This window comes from Phaethon aethereus (genome assembly GCF_964289735.1).
Source record: "Phaethon aethereus genome assembly, chromosome: 5".
NCBI lineage: Eukaryota > Metazoa > Chordata > Aves > Phaethontiformes > Phaethontidae > Phaethon > Phaethon aethereus.
This window is the reverse complement of record NC_138579.1, coordinates 68,097,808-68,123,433: the sequence shown is the minus strand read 5'-3', so window position 1 is coordinate 68,123,433 and position 25,626 is coordinate 68,097,808. Positions and strand designations below refer to the sequence as shown.

At 41.4% G+C, this 25,626-nt stretch overlaps 2 protein-coding genes across 2 annotated transcripts in view; both read right to left on the bottom strand.

The window, feature by feature from the left end:
- TPCN2 (two pore segment channel 2) overlaps positions 1-2,614 on the bottom strand; it is a gene marked incomplete at both ends in the record, with an annotated part of 29,820 nt that extends 27,206 nt beyond the window's left edge. The window contains 2 exons of the mRNA XM_082000791.1: positions 553-617; positions 2,503-2,614. Of these exons, the coding sequence (XP_081856917.1) occupies positions 553-617; positions 2,503-2,614 (177 nt within the window). The remainder of the gene's footprint in view (positions 1-552; positions 618-2,502) is intronic.
- A 2,826-nt stretch (positions 2,615-5,440) lies between these two features.
- NADSYN1 (NAD synthetase 1) lies at positions 5,441-25,079 on the bottom strand (the record flags this gene model as incomplete). The annotated part of the gene is made up of 21 exons (XM_082001029.1): positions 5,441-6,183; positions 9,036-9,212; positions 9,952-10,080; positions 10,922-10,991; positions 11,473-11,604; positions 12,391-12,497; positions 13,982-14,117; positions 14,470-14,638; positions 15,328-15,430; positions 16,035-16,083; positions 16,297-16,421; positions 16,592-16,666; positions 16,967-17,098; positions 18,282-18,399; positions 19,852-19,940; positions 20,691-20,742; positions 21,665-21,754; positions 22,147-22,200; positions 24,199-24,315; positions 24,744-24,804; positions 24,995-25,079. 21 exons carry the CDS (start codon positions 25,077-25,079, stop codon positions 6,130-6,132), a joined length of 2,124 nt encoding a protein of 707 aa, XP_081857155.1. The 3' UTR covers positions 5,441-6,129.
- Between the last annotated feature and the right edge of the window lie 547 nt (positions 25,080-25,626).

Sequence of the window (25,626 nt, the reverse complement as noted above, 5' to 3'; positions counted from 1 at the left end):
GAGATAACAGGATCTAGGAATCTGCAGTGACAGCCACCAAAGGAGAGACAAAGAGAGAATGAATTCTTCCAAAGGCACTAAGTTCAACTGAAGCAAAAGGCTTCCAGCTTCTCGCTTGAAGCTAGCCTTAAACTTTACCAGCCCTTAAGTTATGCAAGTAGTCAGATTTAGAGGCAAATTACAGGGTTTGCTCAGATGGTTTCTATTAGCAGTAAGGCCAGCCACTCTCAAAAAAACCCCAACAAACCCCCCACAAAAAAACCCCAACATCAAAAACCCAAAAGCAAAAACCACCTCACACACCAGCGTCTCCTTTGACAACCTTGAAGAGAAGACACTATCTATTTCACTGTGTTTGAAAATGTGTTTCTCCTAGTCAGAAGTTCACTGAAACTTGTATACCACAGGAATTTAGAATTCTGATTTTGCTTTGTAAATCAAGATGATGTTCTACGGAGGTTGCCTGGACACGTAAAAACTTAAAAGCTAGCAGAATGCGTGACAAATATCCAGCATGGGAAGCATAATAGCTAACAAACAAATTATGTTTACCTGTATTGCATCTTCAATAAATACTATGGCCTGGTTTATATAAAGGTCATTATCAGCTCCAGTACCTATGAAGTTAGAAAGAAATAAGAATCACTTGCTGTATTTTGAATAAAGCCTACAGCTTGCTTATTAGTTAACAGAAGCTCCACAACTGTGCTTCTCATGACAAAGGGCACTGTACACACATCAAAAGTAAAGAGACAGCTCCTGCCACATTTGCTCTGTCAGCAGCACTGTGCATTAAATAAATAGTCATCTCAAACACATCATGCATCTTTATTTTGTGAAAAGATTCTCCCTTACATTTAGCTTAAGGAGCTAGATGACCCTAGCAGTCAAATAGCTGTCGCAAGACCAGAATATTTCTATACAGAAACAAGTCCTAAGTAACATGCATCGTAATGGAGTTTCAATTAAATTATTGTTTGACAAAGTGTACAGTCAGGTGAAGCTGGAAAAAAATGAAACACTACTATTCTAGGCATTTTTATTTGTGTTTAATAAAGTTACCGAGGTTTTGATTGATCTTGTTCTCTCCAAAACCAACAGAAATCTCTAGTCAGATAAGAACAAAATTAAGTCTTTTTTTTGTCCCAAGAGTTATTATTAGCCTATCAAGCAGATCAGAGTTGAAGACATAGAAACGGGTGAAAGTACACAAAGTGAAACAAAATATAACCAAATTAGTTACTATGCAACATTTCAAAACTCATTACTAGGAAGTCCATATAAAAATATATACCTAAAGAATAGAGGGCAAACTTACGCTCACTTGAATTAGGACCTTTGAGTAGCTAACGTGGCAATTAAGCCAAGAGAGACAGTTAAGGCCAAAATGAGGAAGAATTTAGAAAAAAAATGGGGAGGAAGGACACCCTCAAAAAGTGAGGTGTGAAAGGTGATGGGGGCTAGATATACAAAAATACATGCTGGTGTAACCTTCCCACAGAAGATAAGAGGCCTAAGGAGCACTTCATACCATCTCCTCCCAGGAGACAGCAATCCCAGCACGGGGTACGAGATGGAGTCAGTCCCAGTGCAAGTACAATGTTCTCCAGGCTCCAAGAAATGCCAGAAGCACCATTGATCCCAGCCCCGGCTGATTCTATGCTCCCCATGATTCAGCAGCATCAATTTTCTACAAAGACTGCCAGCAGTTTTTAAATGTCACCGTTTACCTGAGCATAAACAACAACACGGTTTTGTACCGATTCTGATATGAACCACGGTGCAAGAAAGACGAGCATAAACAGGACACAAGCTAGGCTCACGCAATAAAAATCACATCTTTCTCAAGAGGTGACACACCAGTGAGGTAAAAATAAAGTGGTTTAAAAGAACAGTATGAGTCAAAAGGATAACAAGGACAGCAAAACCTTTAGATTCTTGGAGAACACAGCACAAGCCTAACATTAATCCCAACTATTCTGAGAGGGCAGAATCCAAGCAACTGCTCTTAATATAAAACCAAAACAGGAAAATTACTAAGAAATGCTTACTTTCGCCAATTCAGGCTGGTTTTGTTTGCCTTCTTTAAAAAAAAAAAACCTCACAATATTTTTCCATGCGCTACCAAGGATACCCAATTTATCCCGCAACTCTTAGTCACAGCAAGTGACACTTAGTCACAAGCGATGATTGAAGCACTGTTCGCTTTGGGCGTGCAGGATTTAAGACTCCATTGCGCTTTTGACACTGCACAAATAGGCAACAAAAAGAGACGGTTCACTGAAGCGATGCCCTGAAAATGGAGAACCTCAGGTCCCCGCAGGGCTCCTTCCCGGGGGAGCTGAGAAGTCGGACCTCCAACGCGTACCGAGCCCGCGCAAGGAGGGCAAGCTCTGAGGGGAAGGCGAGAGCGCCGCCTCAGGCAGCGGCTCCCTCAGCGCCGCCCGTCACGCCCGCGGCGCCGGGCCCGGGGCACGCCACAGCCCGCCCCACGGCACTCACCGTCCTCGGCGGCGGAGCGAGCACCGTCACCCGGCCGCCGGAGCCGCCGCCCCACTCTCCAGCTCCGTGGGGGCAACAACGGCTCCGCCTCAGCGCCGGCTCCCCCCTCCATCGACAACCAGCACCGCGCTCCCCCCGCGTCGCCGTCGGGACCGGACGGGACCGGGGAGGCGGGGCGGGAGGGCTGCGCCCGCCCTGGGCGGCCCCGCCCGCTGCACGTGACCGGCTGCCGGGGGAGGGCGGGAACGGGGCTCGTTCCGCCGCTGCTCCCCGTCCCGGTTTGCCGCCGGGAACCGGCATCGCTCACGGCCTTGCCCCCTGACAGACTTCGCCCTCCGGCAGCAAACAGGGCACCGTCTCCCGCCCCGGCAACGTCCGCCGTCTCAGGAACTGGTACCTGTAAGCAGTCGGGGGTTGGTGAAAGACGGAAAGTCTCTGGTAAAAAAAGTGTTTCTTCGCCTGAACCCGGAAAGCAGGCCGCAGACGTCGCTTACGCGTTTTAAGAAAACATCCTTCATGAGGAGTTGCAGTTTTTTTACCTCACGGAAGCTGTAAACTCGGTGTCCTCGGCTGAGCGTGCCTCGAAGCTAGTCCCTGCCTCGGGCAGCTGCGGAGCAACACTGCGGCCGTGCGGCGGTTGGGCTTAAGGTTTATTAAGAAAATAATAGCGAGGTTATAAATTATTGCTTCTTGCTTGTAGTCACATTCTTATATAATCTTTCCCAGCCCTAGCAGAAGGCATTTCATTTGCATTTAGTCACCTAGGCGTCCCTGAAGCAACTACGAACTTGGCTTATGCTAGTTTGTGTTATAAGATGCTTTACTTCAGCTACTCTCCCCCTTTCCTCGTGGTCCCTTTCATACTCACTTTCACTGTTTAATTTCATAAAGCCGCAATTTCTAAAGAGTAGATGTCGGGATAGTTTGACAACTATACGCTATTTTCTGCCACATAGTGGGGGCTATGCCAGCATAGCAATAAACAGCAAAATGCATCAATCCAGCTCTTCGGTATTCCAGCCCCAGTAGTAAAAGTAGGTCTATCCTATATTGTTCAATTAGCCATGGGGTAGTTTTTGCCTTCAGCTACATGACTGATGGGCAGAAACCCCCCACTGTTTCATACTGATGTCTGAATAAGGCAGGGTCAGATCCAGCCTTTCTGGTGAACTTGAGAAGGAAAACTCCATGACACTACCTGTATTGTAATAGTCACTGCTAGTAAAAAGTGAACTTCAGCAGCTACACATTACCATAATTTACCATTCTCAACAGACAGCAAAGCACTGGTAAAGTTGAAGTTAGTGTTGATAACAGTTGAACTACAGGCATCAAAACAAACAGGTGCAGTGAAAATTTCAGGATAGTAAGTACAATCTGCATTCAGCACTAGCAGGTAAAAAATAAAATGCAATTTATACATATGCAGTAAGTGCCATTGCTAAAAAACACGACTGTCCTTTCGCTAATTATCTGAAATATTCAGGGCAACCACAGTAACAGGGAATGCAAGTAAACATTGTACTATTTTTGCTATAATTTTTTATTTGAACAAAAGCAAATGTTTCCTTCTTGCCTCTTCTGTAGTTGTCAGGGAAGAGAATCAATAATTTCAGATAGAAAAAAAGAGGTAAGAAGCTTTAAAATATACAACTGAGTCCTGAACTTCTGTTCAAAATTCATCCACTCGTGCTGACTCGAACGGAAAGTGGAAGTGCCCAATGGACGGTGAAAGGAAGGCAAATCTCAGCTTCTCAGTGGTTTTCCATCAGACAAACATAAACGTTCTTAGTACCAGCAACCTCCACGAAGGAAAGTTAACTATTGTATTTAAATAAATAATATGAAACCAACCCACCAAGAACAATGCAGCATCTTTAACTCCAAGTGAATCAACTCTGTCTTTCTGCATTGTGGACATGCCCTTTAGCAGACATTTTCCATTAGCACAATGTACGACCATTTTAACAAGTCTCACTTGGTCTAAGCTCTCCTGCTGTCACAGCTGTAGCATTGTTTGCCCAGAGACTCAGAAATGCAGTTCTAGTTTCCTCTATTGAAAGCATACCTTTCAAATAAAATGGAAAAAAAAAAAACAACAGAAATGGCCAAATACTAAATAAACAAGCAGAAAAGGGCCTCGAAGGAACAAGCCTATCCTTGTACCTTTTTTATTGTTCTGCAGCACTGGACACATTTAAAAGATCAGTGAGGTTGTGAAGTTAAAACAACTTTTTGCAAAGAGCAGGTGGAAGGTGGGTAATGCACCAATGGAGCTCAAAGGAAGCTGACTTTATACTTCATTCTGCAATATTCACTACACTTACAGGTGTTTTACACCCAGCGAGCTTGATTACAACAGTAAAAGGGATTGTGTGAGCAAGTCCAACGTGCTCCCGGCAGCATGCTCCCATCAGCTCCTATTTTTTTGTCACTTTGGTGACTTAATTTGGCAAACCAAGGAGCGAGATGAGCACCAAGCCATCTCAAAAGCTAGGAGAGACAGGAAGGGAAACAACACTGCCCCTTTCAGTGACAGCTGTCAGATCAGATCAAGCCATAGCCTGGAACCCTGCCCCTAACAGAGAGCCTAGAATAATGCCACTGATGGCATGGTCCTGTATTACAGATCACACAGCTCCTGGACAGACAGCACCAGAGCATATAGGAGTAACACCAGTCGCATGGATACCAAACTTGTGCCCCTCTATTCAAGACATCATGCACCAGAAGACATTTCTTATTTCAGGTACATCAAGTCACCCTTACACATCAAAAATGGCAGGTGGGAAAATATACCATGCCGAGTTTATTCATAATCCTTAAAATACAGCTAAGGATCCTGGAAAGCAATAACCATTAAATAATCCCTGAATATCCTGATGAAGTAGGTATTGCTTGTCTCTGAGCAAATGAAGTCAGAGATTTTCAGGTTAATTGTGACAAGTTACACAGCAAGTAGATGCAGAACAAGAAGCTGAACTCCAGTTTGCATCCCGTTAACAAGGAGATTACCCATCTGCTTCAAGTTGGACATGCTTCCAATACCTTGATGAATTAGACCTTATGTGGCTATTCAAAACATTGGACCAGTCTACACAGCCAATGCTAGATAAATAAAAAAACATGTAAATTAAGAACTGAGTCAATTAGCATTATAAAATTACAAGTTTATTGCAAAGTAAAATGAGTTTTCCCTCCCAACAGCACATGCCAGAACTGCTAATATTTTGTACTTTCAGCTGAATGTTACTCAAAAATCATACCCAAATTATTAGAACCAAACTTAATATTTGTATGTGTATCCACTTTCACAAAAGACTACCCTCTGTTATTTATGATTTATGGGCTTATCCAAGTATTTTCAATTAAAGGCAATTAACTCAAGTAGTTGAAGAAAATCCTTAAGCTATTCCTTAGCCAGACTACAGTTTAAGTATATTGGGAACAAAACAGAGTCAATAAAAAAATTTAAAAAAAAAAAAAAAAAAAGACTTGATTACAAATACCATTTACAATGGTCATCTCAACAATTGTTTGGGTCATCTCTGCTCATCATCACCGTATACTCCAATTTTGAACATTCTGCTTAGCAAATTAGTTACCACAGTTAAACAAGACAGCGAATCAGTCCACATCTTCAACTAGAGAAATGCCTTCCTTGTCTTCTAGCTTGGATACCTGCAAGTTAAAAAGAAACTGCTTCAATAGTAAAAATAAGTTTGCATTTAACATCGCCTGTCTTTTCAGACTTCCATCACAAAATAGCGTAGAGCCCAGATTTACCAGGAACTGACAGCAGGATACGCTCCAGGGGACAACTCAGCTGAACAGAGTGTTAGTTGCAGTCAAAGGAGCAGGTCAAACTGTCTTCTCACCCATGCTCTTAACCTCCTCCCAGCAGCGTGCTTCCATCAGCTCCTATTTTTTTGTCACTTTGGTGACTTAATTTGGCAAACCAAAGAGTGAGACACCAAAGCCATCTCAGAAGCCAGGAGAGCCAGGAAGGGAAACAACACTGCCCTTTTCAGTGACAGCTGTCAGCTCAGATCAGGCCATAGCCTGGAAACCTTCCCCATAACAGAGAGCCAAGAATAATTAAAACAAATACAGGAAATGCTTTTCATGCATACACAACTTTATAAAACTGACCTTCACTGTTCTTAAAACAGTTCTTAATTTGTTCTTAGAAGAATTAAGCAATTACCTTATATTAAGCAAAGCTGTTGTTAAGACTAATGATATAAATAGTTTCAGAAAGGATTCTACCAACTCATGGAGAAAAAAATCAAGAGCACAAACTAAACATGGTGTTCTGCAGGTTATCTCTAACTCCGGAAAATTCAGTTTTACATTCCCCAAATATATGGGGATATATAGGAAGGGTCGTATCATAAATCCCCTGTTTCTATATTCTTCCTTCAACATCTGCTACTGGCCATGAAAGAGATGCACAAAGATACTCAGGTTGATAAATCTTTTGGTTTGACCAAAAACTTGCAGTATGACCAGTAAGCGCTGGAAAAAGCAGACGACAGACTGCAGATACCTAATCCTTGGTGGCAGGCATGCTAGCTTTCTTCTGAGCTCTGTCACAGTTCTTTCAAATTATGGCAGCTATTAAAATCCCAGTGAACATTTTGGCACCTAGAAATTGTTAAAAGTGCATGCTCTGACCACACTTTCTTGACCTCAGACATAACTCAAAGGCACAAGCTAAAGACAGTGCTACTGGAGTTCCTGGCGTTGCTCTAAACAACTAGAAATTTCATCACGCAGGTGGAACCTTCAGCTAGGTAGAACTGAATGACATTAAGACTCCAAGGGCAAATCTGGCAATTCCCAGCAAATGCTATGATCTCAACCTCCTCTTACCCCCGTTCCTTTTGCAGCAAATACAGAGGGAATTTTGCACTTAAAAGAGTGGATAAGTAAATTGGCTTGACTACACCACAAACATCTGAAGTAGAGAAATACTTTCCACAAATCCAACAGATTTCTCTATCATTAGCACTCCAAACCGTTTCCCTTCACAAATGAGCTTAATCTGTAACATGACTCTTCTACAGGAAAACCTGGCATTACCTAACTAAAGGTGTTTTTTATGTCATTCAGAGTTTATGCCTTATTTTCACAGTCTTGTTACTATGCCAGAAAAACCTTAAGTGCAGATTAAATCCCAGGAGCATAATTATCAGTAAGACATTGTCCTAGAAAGTGACTGTCTTCAGAATTACAATTGTGCTGAGTATGAACAGTAAGTGGAAACTCTTATAGTATTCCCTTTCTTGAACAGGGCAGATTTGACTCACATTATTGCAAGTCATTATTTTCCAGTCTTACAAAAAGCTATCTGTAATAATGAGTTATCAGTTCAGGTTACTATTGCCTACATTAACAGATTCTTCCCCAAACTCAATTCCCAGTTTTCAGGAGTAAGTTGCAATGGCTAGTACCCTTGCATAGCACAACTGCTATTACATACAATCTAGTTAAAGAGTGTAGTAATATCCTGAATCATTAAAAGATCTTCATCACATTTACTGTAAGCATAAAATAACTACATTTTGGTCCAGACCCTACAAAAATATTTTACCCAACTCCCACTGAGGCCAAAAGAACTTTTGTCCTGGACTTCAGTGGGAAAAAGTCCAAAAAGATGGAAAAAACCCACCATACAGACCTACAAAAGCACGCTGCACATGGTAGTTTTTATCCTAGGTTTTGAGGTAATAAAACAGTATTGCAGCATGTCTGGCATTTCACAGACTTATTACATATATAAACATATTCTTAAAAGCAACTGAGGTGTAAAACCTCTGGCAGAAAAAACTTCAAGGTGCTAAAATTTTTCAGCCCAGCACTTTTGCCATTAAAAAATGCATTAAAATAACATCGAAGGTGTGACTAAAAACTACAAAAAGCGAGGCACGGTTCCGGTGGTTGCTTGACCCTCACCATACTTCACAGCACTCAAACTAAATACTGTGCTATTACTATTGCTGTATTTGAGCACAGATGTATTTGTATGTCAACTGACTCGAAGGCTCAAAAAATGAATTGTTGTAGAAGCAGGTGGGAAAAGCATTCACAATGAATTGCTGCCTCTTACTGGCTTTTCTCACACAGATGTAGGTCAAGTCATAATTAAACAGATCCCTTCAGACAGGTCGTGAACTGAAACTGAAACACATAAGCTTGTTCTCTGCATTAGAGACTGCACAAGACTTCACGAATGTAGGTACACCTATTAGTTTCTCGTCTCAGTACATATATTCTCTTTTTTTTTTCTTCCCTTCTTCTTGCTTTCATAGCAACACAAGCTGCACTTAACAATGGAAAAAAAAACAGCCTAGACTGCAGCCAGAGAATTCTTAGCTTCACAATCACGTGAAAAGAACAATCACAGTTATTTCTGTAATAACTATTATCCTAAATGCTAGTCGTCTTTTGCTGGAGATTCACTGGAACTGGGTTTGTCCCATCGCAAGGGCTTTAAATATAAAGCTATGCAAGAAGTGGAGGGCATTTACCTGTTTATCTATACACCTAAATTGCCAGGACCATGTGGTGTTATAAAGGAAAGGCCTCAGGTCAAATCGGTTGTCATCTGGACTGTAGTTTTCAGCGTGGTAGGAAGGAGTGAGGGTGGTCATTTTATGTCTGTTAACTGAATATGTCCTGAAGAAATGCTTAACCTTTGATGCCACCTGGTGTACAAAGAATATAGCTTTTAATCAGATGAAGTTTCATAGTATTGAAAAAAAATTTAGAGGAGAACAGTATTTTGGAGACTGTGTTCTAGCTTTACACATCCATTTTCTTCCATTAACGTTTCCATAAATTATCTACCACTACTAGCATGAATCACTGTGGATGACCCTACGTATACGAGGCATTTAAGACCATTTTCAGACACTGCCTCGGTCTCTGCACCTATAATTTACCAATAAGGAAGTGCCTTGTTGGAAATCTAACAGTAAGCACTAGCCTTTGCAATTCAGGTGGCAATGTGAACTTTTTCCTTTATGCACAAGAAAGGAAGAACTGCGCAACAGCAAAGCAGACACCTCTTCAGTGCAGATATTCTTTCAAAGCAAGAGCCATTTTCTGTCTCAGAATACATAACCAAAGGCTTCAAGAGTAGTTAGCCATTAGTTAGCTTCAGAGAATATTTTTCCCTTGAAGGTATAGTTCTAAAGTAATTGTTTTCAAATTACCCAATTACTGTTTTAACAATTTGCAACACAGACAACAAGTTCCATTAATTAATGTATACCAGTTTTTCCAGCATATTCTGCTACAGCTGTAGAATAATCCCTAAACACAGAATAATTAAACTACCCCTTCAGTTAAAATGAACTCTACTCAACCTTGCTCCAAAGATACTCTATTTTGGTAAAGGTATTACATGATTTGATTTTATTTGGGGAGCGGGGGGTATATTACCTCTCTCGGAGTACAAATTTCCTTCCACATATTAATCAGCTTACAGAACATACTGTACGGTCCAGCCTTTGCTATTTTTCTTAATTTGCCATAGATTGAGAGCTCTGCATATGTCATCCCCATATCTGCCTGAAATCACACACACAGAAAGTCACTGAAAATCTTAACTATGCAAATTAAAATAATAGTTTTATGGAGCAATTATAATAATCCAGTTTAATCAAAGAAACACCAAAATGAAATTGCCAATGACCAAAAAGACAGAGAGATAGTAATATTATAAGCAGAAGAAAAAAAAGTGGAATCTCTCTGAAATGGGAGATTGGAAATTCTTCCATGAATGTATTTGATTTGGCCAGTGAAAACATTTCTTTCCTGGGGAAGATTTGTTCACTTTCCCTTCTAGGTAGCTTAAATGTAGTGTGTATCAGGAAGGTAAGGCCAAATGAAGAAAACCATTAATTTTAGTTCAGCAACCCTTTATCATAAACCCTTTATCAGCTTTATCACAGAGAGTTTTACAATACCCTACAGTTACATATCCAACAGCCCTCAGAGGTAGCTGTTAGGCTTACCAGTCCTCTCTTACCCAAGTGGATGGCAAATAGAAGGGCAGGGGAAGAAAGGGAAAGGCTTTGCCACCAGTCATTTTCATAGCAGTAAGGCCCTAACTGACTCTCTTTTGGTATTAAAAGAATTTAAAACAAACTGAATTTCAGAACACCCGTCCTTCTAAGTGCCCAAAATATAAAATTGTTCCAAAAAAAAAAGTTAATTTGCTGTTTTGGAAACTGCTGTCAACATAGATGAGCTGGTGTGGGATACTAGTGCCCTGTCAGCAGCTTTAAGACTGTTTACAACATGCTTCTCAATAAGCATGGATACATACAAGAGCAAACAATAGTTACTAAACAAAAAATAAATTTTGGGATAAGGCTTACCAGAGCATTTTAAAGTCACTGCCCATTACCTCATCAGTTTGAGCCACTTGTCCATCCACCAGGGGCTCTAACTCTGCAGTGGGTGGAGCTGACATGATACTGTAAAAAAAGGTAAGAAGAAAAACATTAATTCTGTCCACTCTCATGAGTACTAGTTAACAGACAGTATCGTTTGTTAAAAATCAAATGCTTTATTCCAAACTTTTTCAGGGCATAAGCTGCTAAAGGACTAAATGACTCTAAAGAAGTGGTACTTGCAAGCTGTTCCAGGTTTAAAAAGCAATGCTTTATACCAAAAACATAAAGCGTCTGGTTCAAACAATTCCTTCGGTGGAATTAACACCACAAATGCTTGCATACAGTAACTCTTAAGACTGGCGGCATTTTCAGCACCCGGCAATTTACATTGTGTAAGCGTACACAATCATTTAAAAACACAGGGATGTGCAGAATACTTTTCTTTATTAGCATTTGCAATATTACTGCAGCTTAGCTCTGCTAGTAGTGAAAACCAAACTGTGAAGTCCACAATATGTTTCATATAAATACAGTCACCAAATATCACCGCTTCACTACTCACTTTCTGAGGGCCGTGAGCTGAAAATTTTCAATGCAATATTGTATGAAGTTCTTCAAATCAGTCTTGCTGATTCCACCAATGGGATTGACATCAGCACTTGAGCAATCATACTTTGTCAAGTAACCTCGGAGACTGAGCAAGAGAGGAAATTTTACATAGCAATACTAAATAATAACATTAGTATAATATATAATAGTTTATACTATAGAGAATATATATATGTAGTATGAAGACAGACAGAAACAAACTGCATAATGTCTTTATATGTAAGGGGCAAATGCATTCAGCCGCAACAGGGCTATCCTAAAGCCATAAAATTGCCAGGAGGAGGAAGACGATATTTTAAACAATTATGAAGCACTGCAAAACTACCCATGCTAAGGTGATATAGTTGATGCGAAACAATTAAAATACTGTCCTGACAAATCAAAAAAAATAACCCCCAGAATACCGATAGAACCAGCACACGCTCCTCTCACAGCTTTAGAGGTTATGAATCCCACAATCTTATGGGGATTGCTTTAATCTTCAAATAGTCAGCTCTAGTAACAGTACTCCAGATTTTAAAATCTATTTTTCAACTCAAAGTTAACAACTTAATTCCTAATACAGTAACTGAAAATACAATGGATAACAGATTGGAAAGTTAACCTGGTAATTGCACAGGCAAGCTCTACAGAAAACAGCTAAGGGAGGAGCAGCATTTTACTGCAAAACTATGACAATACTTTGGCTAAAAATGCACAATTTTCCCTTCAGGATGATTCAACTATTTTCATTAAGTTCACTGCTGTCAGTGTATTCTTACTTTGTTACCTCTTCTGAGTAATAACCTACACTGGCATTTGGTAGATTTAGAAGGAAATGCAGTGATTTGTTCCCAATTCAGCTAGTTTTAGACTTCTACCTTTCACCAACCTTTCATCCACATTGGCTGATCCCAGCACCAGAAGTCCCCCTGGCATCCCCCGAGTCCAAAGTGTCAGCTGAGCAAACAGGTAAGCAAGGACCATTCTTATTCTAGCCTGCAAAGTGAAATGACAAATAAAGCAAGTTTACAAAGCAGAATAATTTCTCCCCAATCACTTTTATTAATCAATTCCCTAAGCAAACCCATACAGAACAAAATGCAAGAGAGGCAAGTGTTATTACAAGAAGGACAGTGTTGTGGAGAAGATGCCAAACACATGTAGGAAAGCCAGGCTCAGTATCCACTACTGCCACAGACTTACACGACTGAGCAAGTTTATTCTACTCTGAATGGCAGAATGCAGAGGAGTTGCCATTTTCTACCTCCTAGAAGCACTAATAAGGATCCATGAGGGATGAAGTATGAGGATAAACTATCTGTCTACCACACCCTTTTATACAGTATTAAAGGGATTTATTTACGTAAAATGTGTAAAAAGTTCTCTTGACTTTTGTTCCCATTCTGAAACTCAACTTTTTCTAAGGATGCTAATATTTCCAAACAGACCTGAGATTCAACCTCCAGCTCTAGCTACAATTGTGTGTGATGTGAAGCAAAGCACCACACTCCTCCATGACTAAAGCCTATCCCACCACCAAAAAGCTGATAAAGTATTCAGTGTTTGCTTCCAGGGGAGACAGATGGATTTCTCCAGTAATAGGGGGGAAAAAAGATCAAGTCCTCAGCTAACAAGAACTATCAAACGCGATAATCAACATTTAGCCAGAATTATAACAGTTGCTGGTTAGGCTGGAAGCTTTTAAGAACAGGCCAAAAAGAAAGCTATCAAGACAACAAAAGCTACAACTGGCGTCAGGGACTAGAATTCACTAGGCTGGTATGTCTCCTGTGATTCTATAGGATATGTATACCAGCACTACCCAGGCACAGCACCAATCTGTTCTAACACAATGAAAATGCATAACTGGAAATGTGTTTTTGAGCTGCATTTTATAAGCCTATTGAAGATTAAATATCTTCTGATGTAAAAAAGCCCAAACATTCTCTTCTACCTTCCACTGAGGGCATCTAGGAATTGGAATGGGTAAGCCTGATATCTCAGAGCCTCTTAAAGGCTACTAACATTCACCAGAGGAAAGTCTAGTATATATTGGCAGTACTTTTGAGTCTTGACATGCCACAATACTACTGGACTCAGACTTGCCTATCGGAAGACTTGGCTACTTATTTTCCTTGACCTGGCAACTTTCTGTTAGGATGCTTTTCTAAACACCATCTAGACCAATCCTATTGATGGGATACAGGCATGTACTGTTTCTTCCTGACCATCCTATAAAAGTGACCAACAATAATTATCTTGGTCTTCTCCTGAGTTATGTGGGTTGTAGATTCCTGCTGCAGACAAGCATTTACTGGAAGCCCAGGAATCTTCAGGGACACACCACAAAAACCTCAGGTTTTCATAGCAACGCAGACGAAGGGCCCTCTTGCTACTATACCATTTTGTACTCTTTCTGAAAAAAAAAAGAAGTTTAAAAAAAAAGGGGTCTGACCTGATTCAGCCTACATGAAACACACCTGCACATTCTGGAGTGCCAGGTTTTCTCTGCTGCTCCCTCCGTAGGCAGAAAAACGGGGAGTTTGACCTGTCACCATGCTGAAAACGCCCACAATAGCTTTCACAGCCGCATCGATGTTCAGATTGATGTGATAGCTGAGAAGAATTCAAGCAGAAGTGACTCAACTAGCACAATCTGACTATATAAAATAGCATCAAAAAACCCACAAAGAACCCACCCATCAAATGATGTTTTAAGGCTGTTACCACCTCTGGTATGATAAGACAGAATACCACTTTCCAGAGTCTTTTTCCAAATTTCCATGTCCTTCACCACATGGTTCTAAGTTTGCCTCACATTTACACACTTAAATAATAATGTCTGTAATACTCCTACTTAACACTCCTGCTATTTCTCTCCTATTTTTTCCCATTTTAGAGTTTGAAAGTTTCGTATGAAAGCCTTTGCCAGAACATGATTGTTTTTCCAGCACTTGTCAACTTGTACCTGCCTATTTGCTCAGCCAGAAGTTTAGCCCTGTTGCAAGTATCCTGGGAGGAGTTCTCACTAGCCATATAGCAAGTGGTAAAGATACGCCTGCAAAATTCTCGAGGATCCTCAGGGACATAGGCCTCATCATTCACAATCTTGCGGACATCAGCCAGCACATCTGCATCTGAGGACAAAGCAAAAGAAACAGAACAAAAGTGGAAATTGTTGCACTCCTGCTATCCAGGATATGTAAATATCTTGTATTTTTCTTGTATTCCAAGTAAGTTTTACACTGCCCCTCACAAATAAGATGACTCTGTTCATCTAACTCCCCAACATATTTTCATGTATCAAATAAAAGAATTACTAATTTTGCTCCTAATTTTGAACACGGAAATATAAAATCCTTTTGTTCTATGCCTTAAAGAAACTTCACAGAAAATATGATCCAATACTTACAAAAGGCTTAGCTAAGCGCATATAGTCTATTTAAAGCCAGTTTAAGAGCTTGAACCATGCCTAACCATGTTTTGTAGTGCTGAATTTAAGAGGAGAAAATTCTCATGATAAATTGACATCCCAAAACTACAGTAGACAACATTTTGAACAATACTCTAGTCAGAAACTAGTCTGAGTTCCACATCCAATTCTTCTTCATCCAAAATGAAAACTATTAAGCCAATTCAAAGAATGGCAAATTCAACCTGGATGCTCATTTTTGCCGGAATTTCTGAAGACATACGAAGGATTCCATTAGAACAACTGGGCAAGAGTCGACCATTAATGACCTCTTGCACCTATGGCACCCAGCTAATACTAACTTGTCCGTAACCATGAGTCAGCATGGCTAGTCAGACATGCATATCTACTTACTTCCATTCTTGACTGCCAGGCAAACCTGGTGACACATAGAGTATACTATGCAAGCTGTAGCAGAGCTGTCAATTCCGCCACTAAGAGGTAGAAGAAATCCTGCCTTGAAAATAGAGCAAGGAAGATGTTCCAAATGGCAAAATTAGAAAACCATGTATAACGTACCATTCAGAACACAGACAAAACAAACCTAGCAAACCTGCTTAGGCTCTCATCGATTGGATAATCAAACAACGAGCCAGCGTAAACCCTTTGGCTAGAAAAACTTCCAGTATGTCTTTACTCTCTAGTAAGACAGAAGACCTAACAAAAAGGATTAAATTTTTCACATATATTTCACTATTAAACTGAACTACTTGTTCATGTCACTCTGCTTAGTTTAAACATCTCCATTATGCCATTAAAATATTTTCCTTACAGAAAAAGCAGTGTTTCAAAGAAAAAGAAACCCCCTTTATTAAGTAAGCTTGACTGTTGCTGTCAAAGAAAGCATGATTCCTAAGGAAAAGGTCTGAAGAGCATACTGAAGTCACACTTTGCATATGGGTTTTAAGGCTGAATGAGCTACCAGTGAAAAACTCAAACCTTGCGCCTTGGACTAACATCACTTTGCGTTAACAGCAGCACAGGATAGCAATGTGTACTGTCCCTATGACACAGAAGAAGATGTGTATTCCAAGGCAAAGAACAAAAACGGTTGTTCTTACCTGTTTGCTGCGCCTTAGATAGTCCCAAAGCCAACATGCAGGACCAAGGCTGAAATTATAGAATAGGCTTATTCCAAGAAGGTTATGACGTAAGACCTAAGCAAGTCAACATATTTACTGTGGTCTTAGAATGAGACACTTTATTTACTTAAATGTAAGTAAGATCTTATGTTTATCTTTTTGTTTGTTTGACTTTTTGTTTGGGTGTTTTGTTTTTTTAAATCAAAATAATTTTCAAGCAACAGACTCAGTACGTGCTTACCTGATCTCCTCCTCAGGACTGTGATGTCTCCACTGGATTGGCATGCAAGTAGGTGCAGCTACATCATCAGAACATGACAGAGCAAAATTCACTTTTACCCTGGGATAAGGATTCACTTTACTTGCCTAAGCAATAGTACAGAAGAATTGAGAAGGCATCAATTTTCATGTAGCATGTACCTATTAAACATCATTTCACATACTGTGAAAATCAAGACATGCAAATACCTTTTAAATTCAATAACTATTCAAACTTGGCAGAGTTTACAAACATAACTTCCATAAAGAATGCTTACCGCTAAGTTACGAGATGAAATCTCTGCTCTGTAACTTCGAACATCCTCCAAGTCCAGAGTGGCAACCAGCACCTCCTATGGAAAGGCTTCCAACATTAGTTTGATTCTACACAAACAGATAAACAATGTTTGACAGACCTGGACTACAAAAAATGCATAACAAGAACACCTGCAAAAGCAGGAGAGCTACTGTAAATCAGGTCTGGGCAATCTGAGTAGGAAAAAGCCTTGGATCTAGTTGAATAGCATAGTAAAAACACATCTTTTTTAGTCTAGAGACATGGACCAGACCATGGAATGTCTGGAAAGTGTTGAGCATAAATGCAGCTGGACTAATTTCAGCTGTAACTAGCAGCTATAAGTTGAATATATTACCACATCATCAAGTGAAAACTGTGATCCTTGTGCAATCGTTTCTCCATTCATGGAAATCATGGCACAGCCATCATAGTACAGACGATCACCATCGCAGCCTTTCTGGTTAGCTAAAATATATATTCCACCATTCTGGAAGGAAAACAAACATGCAGACAAAAAAAAAATGCTTTTCAGAATAGAGGACCTGAAAAGACAAAAATGTTATTTCTCTGTTCCTGTCCTCCTCGTAATCTTCCTCTGTCTTTACACTGTGAATGATTTATGGCCGGGACTCTCTCCTGTCATTTGGAAAAGTACTTTGCACATGATATACATGACAGAAACACGTAATTACATAAACAAATGTAGTAAATTATCTCTATCCCTTTCACACTGTTGGAAGACAGGAGTCTTCTGTTACTAGCAAGAGTCATCCCCTCAGCCCAAATAGAGGGCTGCACTTCTAAATTGAAATTCTAAGTTCAAATTGAGATTGAGAAAAGCAGAAAGATGATGACAGAAGCTGTGTTTGGATATCTGAGGACAGAGCAGATACTGTTAAATATAACCAAAGCATGTTAAATTACAACGACAAAGCAGTTGTACAAATTAAACATTTTTCACAGTGTAATGTATATTCATTACTTGGGTTTTGTCCCCATCACTGTTAGACAGGATTACAGTCTAATAACTAAATGTCTTCTCTTTAAAATGAACAGAACTTTCAAAGTAGAAAAATGTAATATATTTTAAGTAAGAAGATGACAGGGGGAAAAAAAATGAAGTCCGAGTTTAAACACTGATTACTATTTCCCCTTCCTGATATAGTTACTGGTATTTCTCTAACACAATGTTGCTATGGGAACAAAAATCAAGAAAGAAACTGTTATTTTAAGGAAACAAAACAGACACTTGGGTGGTTTCATACATGTCAGGAAAACAACCCCCTCTTGACCAAATTACAAGCTGGCAACAAGCTGCCAATTCAGTACATAATGCATATGGAGGGAGACTGTTTAGGCACAGACAAATAGAGGGAGCAACCACAGTCACTGGTTGTTTGCCCTTTATGCAGAACGTGCATTCAACAACACCCTTTCAAGCTGGTTACTCTCTGTATGCGGCAGATTCAACAGACAGCTCTTCCCCTATAGCTGATTCAATCAGGGAAGGTAATCACAGGCAAGAAAATAAGAAGCTAACAACAAGGTCTGTCAAGGCCACAACACTCATATAGGAAGAAAATTCTCTGTCCTGTCACCAAAGAGGAGACTGTTCTAAAATAAAATGAGGTACATAACCAAAAAAAAAATTTTTTTTTTTAAGCATGTACCTTTGCTGTGGCAGAATTCACCAAATCCACACGGGTGTGAGCCTTCCGCAGCACATGGTGACTCCCTGAAGAGTTAGTGAAAATTTCCACACCATCAAGTCCCATTTCAATATGAGGGCTGTCAAAGCAAAAGGCAGAAAACGATTCAGCTGGCAATACTATGGCTGTGAATACTGCAGGTATCATTTAAAATCACTGACAAATAAACACATCTACGTCATTGCCAGTTTTGTGTGTGTCTTAGCTCAAACAAGGATAGGACTCTAAAAACATCTCTTTTCTTGCATTGCCTGACTCTTCTGTCAAAGACCAGTAGTGGTTGCAGAGGGCAGAAGGGCTTTTGCTCATTCTCTCCTAAATTAAATGCCTTCTACTTTATTCTACAGAAGCCTGGGTCTCCACAAAAGAGAGAGTAAGACAACTTGGTCTGAAAGGGCAACATTGAGATACTCTTGCAACGTCAGTCATTCCATTCTCCTTCGCTCTTAGTAAATACAAAAGCATAAGCGAACAGAACCATGAGAAGGCAAAGACTTTTACTGGCATTTTTTCCTTTTTCCAACATCAAAAGAAATAAATACTAAAAAAAAATAATAATCACATCTTTGCCTGTAACATACCACGCCTTCTGCAGGTACAAGGAAATGATTGTCTCTAACCGGGAAATTTGGAAAAACATTGGGAACATTTTGTTTATTTTGTGTTAACTGCAACAGCTTTCATGCAACCATATCTCCAACCCCCACCTCGCATCAGCCCTTTGTGAATGGGAAGAACTTCAAATTGTAATGGGAACTAAAATCTTAACAGGAAATACTACTTAAAGGCACTAGCCTTTGCTTTCCATTAGTGACCTTTTGTTGTTTCCTTAGGCATTGTCTGACGCAGGTTAAAAAATAAAGCTAACAGCTAAATAGAAAAAAAAAAAAGTGATACTTCTCAAAGTGATGTTGCCCAGAAGCCTGTGCTCTAGCTTGTGAAATATAAGAGCTCAATTTGTCTGTTAAGCGGAATGCTTTGGAGGACTAGGTCAAAGCCAAAGATAAAAAGAATAAAGTAAATAAAATAAATACTCCCAAATTTTTAAGACTCAGCGCAGTAAGTGGGAATAATACAGGATTATAACTGCTAGCCAAAACTGATACTACAAATTGATACAAAATAACTGTCTTTTGACCCTAAATCAAGTTACAGAGATGGATCCAGAGAGGATATTTCCACCTCAGATTGAACTAAAAGCTGAACAATATCTGGAATGGGAGCACTATAGTTATCTGTCATTTGTTTCCTCAGGTCATCTTCTTCATTTCGCGTCTTTTCTGTATTTCTCTCCTACCTTCTGTTTCAAATGCATTTAGTTTAAGTACCTAAAACTTCTCTTGCCACCCTGCATCTAGCCTCGTGAAGTCTTTCCCATGATGTACTTATTGTTCCTAATTATATTTTAGCTTACTGGGTCTTTCTGAAAGATATACTACCTGGAAGAATATAAGCAGATTTTTTCAAACATTTATTTCAGGCAGGTCGAGGGTATGTTTTAGTCTAGTTTTCACTTCTTCTTCTCCTTTACCTGTTTGGTGCCCAGAGTTCTTCGCATATTTCTGCCCCTAGGCAGGTATCTTCGGTTGCTAGCACTGCATCCCCAAAAGGAACAGTTTCCTGAGAAAAAATAAGAACAACCTCATACACATGTAATAGAAGAATCTATTCCATTCAAAAAGTTTAAATCTAAAAAAAAAAAAATAATATAATTGAACACACTTCTGTGAAATGAGTTGACACAGTATCAATCACGTTACACCTTCCTTCATTTTATACTACGTTTAAGTAGAAAAAACCACAAACAACTCTAAACTTCAAATCTCTGGATGGTACTGAAATTTTTTCTTGAAATTTCTGTGGTATTCAGATCCAGTGCTTTGCTTTAGGACAGAACAACTGCTTTGGAATTAAACAATCTACAAAACAGAAACTGTCTTTTGCTAGGAATCACGCTCATGCTTTAGCAGATAATAACCAAAGTTTTAGGCCCTTCGGAATCAGAAAGGGGTTTTTTTTAATTTATTTTTTTAGCTGAAAAGACATACTCATTTCTAATCGCAAGCATAGATTAACTCAGTACCAGAATTGTGCAGAATAAGACAACCAAGGTCTTGTATATATAAGTAACTGAGGCACATTTAAAATCTACTTGCTTTGCTGCCAAACACTAACATAAAGAAGGTTAAATTGTGCTCTCATTTAACGTAACTGAGACCTATCACTGAAACTTATGAATCTGCAACATGACTGACAGCAGAGCTGGGAATACTATGGTGTTTTATGCCACAGATTTTATTCATTTAAATTGCTGAATCTGGAAGATGCTAAAGTTAAAAAAAAAAGAAAAAAAGTCCTTCACAAACTTACCTGTCCAGTCACTTCCTGAATGATCCTGGGTAGATAATATTCCTCCACATGCCTAAGGAAGGTTTATAGGTTATGAATACATCATAATGTATATGAAAACAGCATAAAAACTGAGACTCATCTCCACATTCTGTCACCTTCTAACATTGATAAAAGAAATTGTACTTCAGTTGCACAGGGCTGTGTATGTTTAAAAATACTTCAAAAAAAAAAAGGACCTTCATACTTTCTGGGAAATTAATCGGAAATGTTAAGATCACAAGCTAGCAACATCTCACATTGCTTCAGAAATACATGGTAAACAATGCTCCATCCTAGCTATAAACTAGACCTAACAAAGGACACACCATGCAAGTGAAATGCCAAATAAAAGTTTCTCTTTTTGCAGTGTTACTACATGAGTAACTCAGAACTCAGCTGGAATCGACTGGGATTAAGAGGACCGATGCTCAGAGGCTCGCTCAGAAGTACTTTACTGAGACAATCAAGTTAGAACCATTCTCTGGCTACAGGATAAGTGCATGGCATGAGAGATGAGCATCAAGCGTATTTTGCAGCATCATAAGGTATGTAGCTTTCATCCACTGCGGTCGTTAACATTCTGACAAAGCTCATCCATTTCACCATGTTTTCCAGTTTAATATTGAGCAGGACGCAGCAATCGAGCAGATAAACACAGGCTCTTCCAATCCTGGACTGTATATAGTTGGAAAGTAGACACAAGGCACATGACTCTACTACACTGGTTGCAGGATCATTCAGCCACACTTTTCCTTCCAGCTCAGCAAATCCGAGTTTGATTGTACTTCAATAAGCTTTCTAACTGAGCTTCAATTACCTAGCTTAGCTGACTCTGCTTTGCTGCTCCCCCTGCAGCAGCACTGATGGATTGCTGTAGAGATTTAAATCCTTCTGTCGAGGTTGCAAACAGCAAGCTGTGTTTTTAAACACAATTTTAACGGTAGCCAGCCTACCTTGCTTTATTCCATGGGGTAAACCATCTAAGTTCCCTGTAGTTTCCTGCATTTGCCAATGATATTTTTGGTCTGATCAGAAGAATTTTTCTTAAAATATAAAACAAAACAGAAAGGGTGAGTTGAGATCTGATGTACAGCCAAACAGGACTAAATAAGAACACTGATTAATAACAACTCTTTTTTCTATTATGATGTACATTAAACAACTAATATATACAATAATTTTAGAAGTTTTTTTCTGCAGACTTAAGGGTTGTTTTTCTTCTGGAGTCTTTCAGAAAGCAGTGGAAATTTAGTTTCTACAAATTCAGAAAGCAAAAAGATAATGGAACACATTAGTTGTGTCTCTAAAATTTAGTAGATAGAAAGACAACTCCATCTCTCTACATAGCACTGAAGAATCTTCCTTGAAGGCCAAACAGGTCTCTGAAAGGATACACTAATGTATTGTCTCACAAAATGCATGAAGAAATACTTACTTATTTAAAAAGATCACTCGACAATTGTAGCGAACGTTCTTGTGCAGAACTGGCCTACAAAAATATGAAGCAGAGTTACCAGTTTCAATAAATGAAACTAAAAAATCCACTTCACTGCACAAAAACTATTTTTAATACAATCCTTCTACACTGTATCCCTAAAGGGAATTAAACAAAACAACATATCAAGTTCTAGCTTCTCTTTAATTCAAACAGTTGTTTGTGAAAATCAGTTACTGACCATACTGTCAGTCTCAGATATGGGAGAGATATCTCAGATATTTCTCAGAGTGACAATCACTGGCATGCCCGAGAAACACAAGCAGAGCAGAAGAATCCCCCTGGCTGGGCTAACTTATGTAATCAAACCTGACTCCCTATGATACTACCAGGCTAGTTCAAAACAAAGCTAGCTTTATGCATTTATATCAATACTAAACCAAGTAGGTGTACATACATTAACTTTACAGTTACAATTTGTCACTGTCAGCACATGACTTAAAATGGTTTCACTGGTTTTGACATACACATATATCGCTTATAAGCATGTTTACCAAAGCAAGTTGCATTATCCCTGACATTCCTGAAAGAGAGTCTATTTATAAAGCCCTTTGTGTTACATGTAATACAAAGTCTTACCCCAAAGCTTACCCATGGCATTAGGGCCCAGCATTAAGGGTCCCAATAAATAACTGTAATTATCCTACTTCTCTCTTGAAGGGCTCAGCCACCAGAAATCTTTGAAAGGATTATCTTTCAGAAAGTGTTTTGCATGTGTATTGGGTTTGCGTGGCAAGATTTTGGTAGCGGCGGGGGTTGCAGGGGTGGCTTCTGCGAGAAGTTGCTAGAAGCTTCCCATGTCCGATAGAGCCAGCAGCAGCCAGCTCCCAGACCCACCGCTGGCCAAGGCAGAGCCCATCAGCGAGGGTAGTAGCACCTCTGGGACAACAGGTACGAAAAGGGAAAAAAAAAAAAGGGCACACAGCATTCTGCAGCCACAGAGAGGAGAAAGAACATGCGAAAACAGCTCTGCAGACATCCAGCTCAGAGCAGGAGCTGCAGGAGACACTCCAGGCACTAGAGCAGAGGTTCCTCTGCAGCCCGGAGTGAAGCCCACGGTGAGACAGGTTATCTCCCTGCAGCCCATGAAGCTCCACGCTAGAGCAGATCTTCACCTGCACTTGGGGAGGGACCCACGCCGGAGCAGGGGGATGCCCAAAGGAGGCCGTGACCCCGTGGGCAGCCCATGCTGGAGCCGGCTCCTGGCAGGGCCCGTGGCCCCGTGGGGAAAGGAGCCCAGGCTGGAGCAGATTTGCTGGCAGGACCTGTGGCCCCGTGGGGGACCCACACCGGAGCAGTCTGTTCCTGGAGGACAGTAGCCCATGGAGGGACCCAGGCTGGAGCAGTTCATGAAGAACTGCAGCCTGTGGGAAGGACCCACATCGGAGAAGTTCATGGAGGACTGTCTCCCATGGGAGGGACTCCATGCTGGAGCAGAGGAAGAGTGTGAGTCCTTCCCTTGAGGAGGAAGAAGCATCAGAGACGTGTGATGAACTGACCGCAGCCCCCATTCCCCGTCCCCCTGCGCCGCTTGGCAGGAGGTGGTAGAGAAATCAGGAGCAAAGCTGAGCCTGGGACAAAGGGAGGGGTGAGGGGAAGGTATCTTAAGATGTGGTGTTAATTCTCATTCTCCTGTTCTGATTTTGACTGGCAATAAATTAAACTAACTTCCCCAAGTCGAGTCTGTTTTGCCCGTGATGGCAACTGCTGACTGATCTCTCCCTGCTGTATCTTGACATATGACCTTTTCGTTATATTTTCTGTCCCCAGTCCAGCTGCAGAGGGGAGTGACAAAGCAGGCACCGGGCGCCCAGCCAAGGTCAGCCCACCGCAGCATGCTGCAGTCCCAGCCATGATCATTAAAAGGGAAAGTGGTGCAGTTCCCAAGGTGTGTTTAAACGTTTGGTGCAGAGCCCTTGCTACCCAGAAACAGAGCAGAGGCAGCATTCCCTGAAGACCTACCGCTTTAGCGTATGTACACAAAAAACTTACATTCCCACATCACAGATAATATCGTGAGCAGCTGGAGACTCCAAAAGCTTTGCCAGAACTTGAAACGAATGCAAGAGCGTGTCAGACTCATAATAGTGATCCGAGCAGCCGTAACCACTGCACATAAAAACATAAAAAATAACAAATTCAGCCAAATCAGCACCAGAGCCAGAGGCCCAGAACTACTTCAGACAAGGAACACCTCACCCACACAGTAATTTATACAGAACATGCAGAAGCAGCGCTGACAGCATTCAGCACTCCGTGGCATTCCCCGGATATCCAAGAGCAGCAGCCAGGGCCCAGGTGGAATTCAAACCGTTACAGTTTCTGTGAAGGAAGACTCGCCGAAATGGGTGGAAAATTATCGGTACAAGTCACGTTTCCAAAACAAGAGAGCAAGGCCTGTGCTTGCACCTACAACGTTCTTCTCGGCACTGACAGCCGCGTGCCTTAAGCGACGCGCGGGGCATTAGAGTACTACGTGGCTGCTCTTCCGTCACTAATCGGGAAGGTATCGAACCCCGAGCCGGCAGCGCTCTTACCAGATCTCGAGCTCCGGCCCCAGCCGGTACCGGGCCCCTCGGCTCTTCGCGACGTCGATACCTGGAAAAGAGTTGGATTAAACACCAGCCGGACACTCAGGACCGGCGCGGCCCGGCCCGGCCCGCGGCTCCGGGCTGCATAAAACAGACACGGCCTCCGCCGCTGCCACGGCGAGAAACAGGCGGAGGAAGGGACGTTTCCCCACGGCCGGGGGCACCCGCGGAGCAGCCGGTACCACCGCTCCACTCACTTCTCACAATCCTCTCCAGGTTGCCCTCAAAATCCAGAGCCCACTGGTTGAGGGCGCAGGTGGCCACGGTCACCGCGCGGCCCATAGCTGCCCCACCGCCTCCCCCGCCGCTTCCGGGGCGGCGCCGGGGCCGGCAGGCCCTTCCGTTCCGTCCCTCCAGGCGGGCCGGGCCATTCCGTTCCCTCTCTCCCGGTGAGCCGCCGCCGTCGCGGGGCTGAAGGCCTCCCTCGGCTCGGTGGGGCTGCCGGCAGCTCCCGCCTCGTGAGCGTAGCAGATGTAGGCTGCGTTGCGAGCTGCTGCCGAGCCCCCGGTGTGGCTCCTCCGGCGGCGTCCCCTGCTGCACCCGCTTACCCGGTGTCCGCCGTTCTGTCACCCCTGACCCCCCAATAACGGGAATGCAATCTTAGCCCTTTTTTTTAATAACCCTGCAGCTTTTCAGAGACGTCTCTCAACAGACGCTCAGAACGCGAGCGCTGCGGGCGACGGGAGCCGCATCCGAAGCTTGGCGCGTTATTCACGTTTCGGCAAACCCCAAAGCAGCAGGGGCCTTCAGAGCCCGCTCTCCCGCCCCTCGCGTATTTGGCTGCCGTGCGCCTCCTCACTGCTGGGATCCTAAGTGTGATATGTCCTAA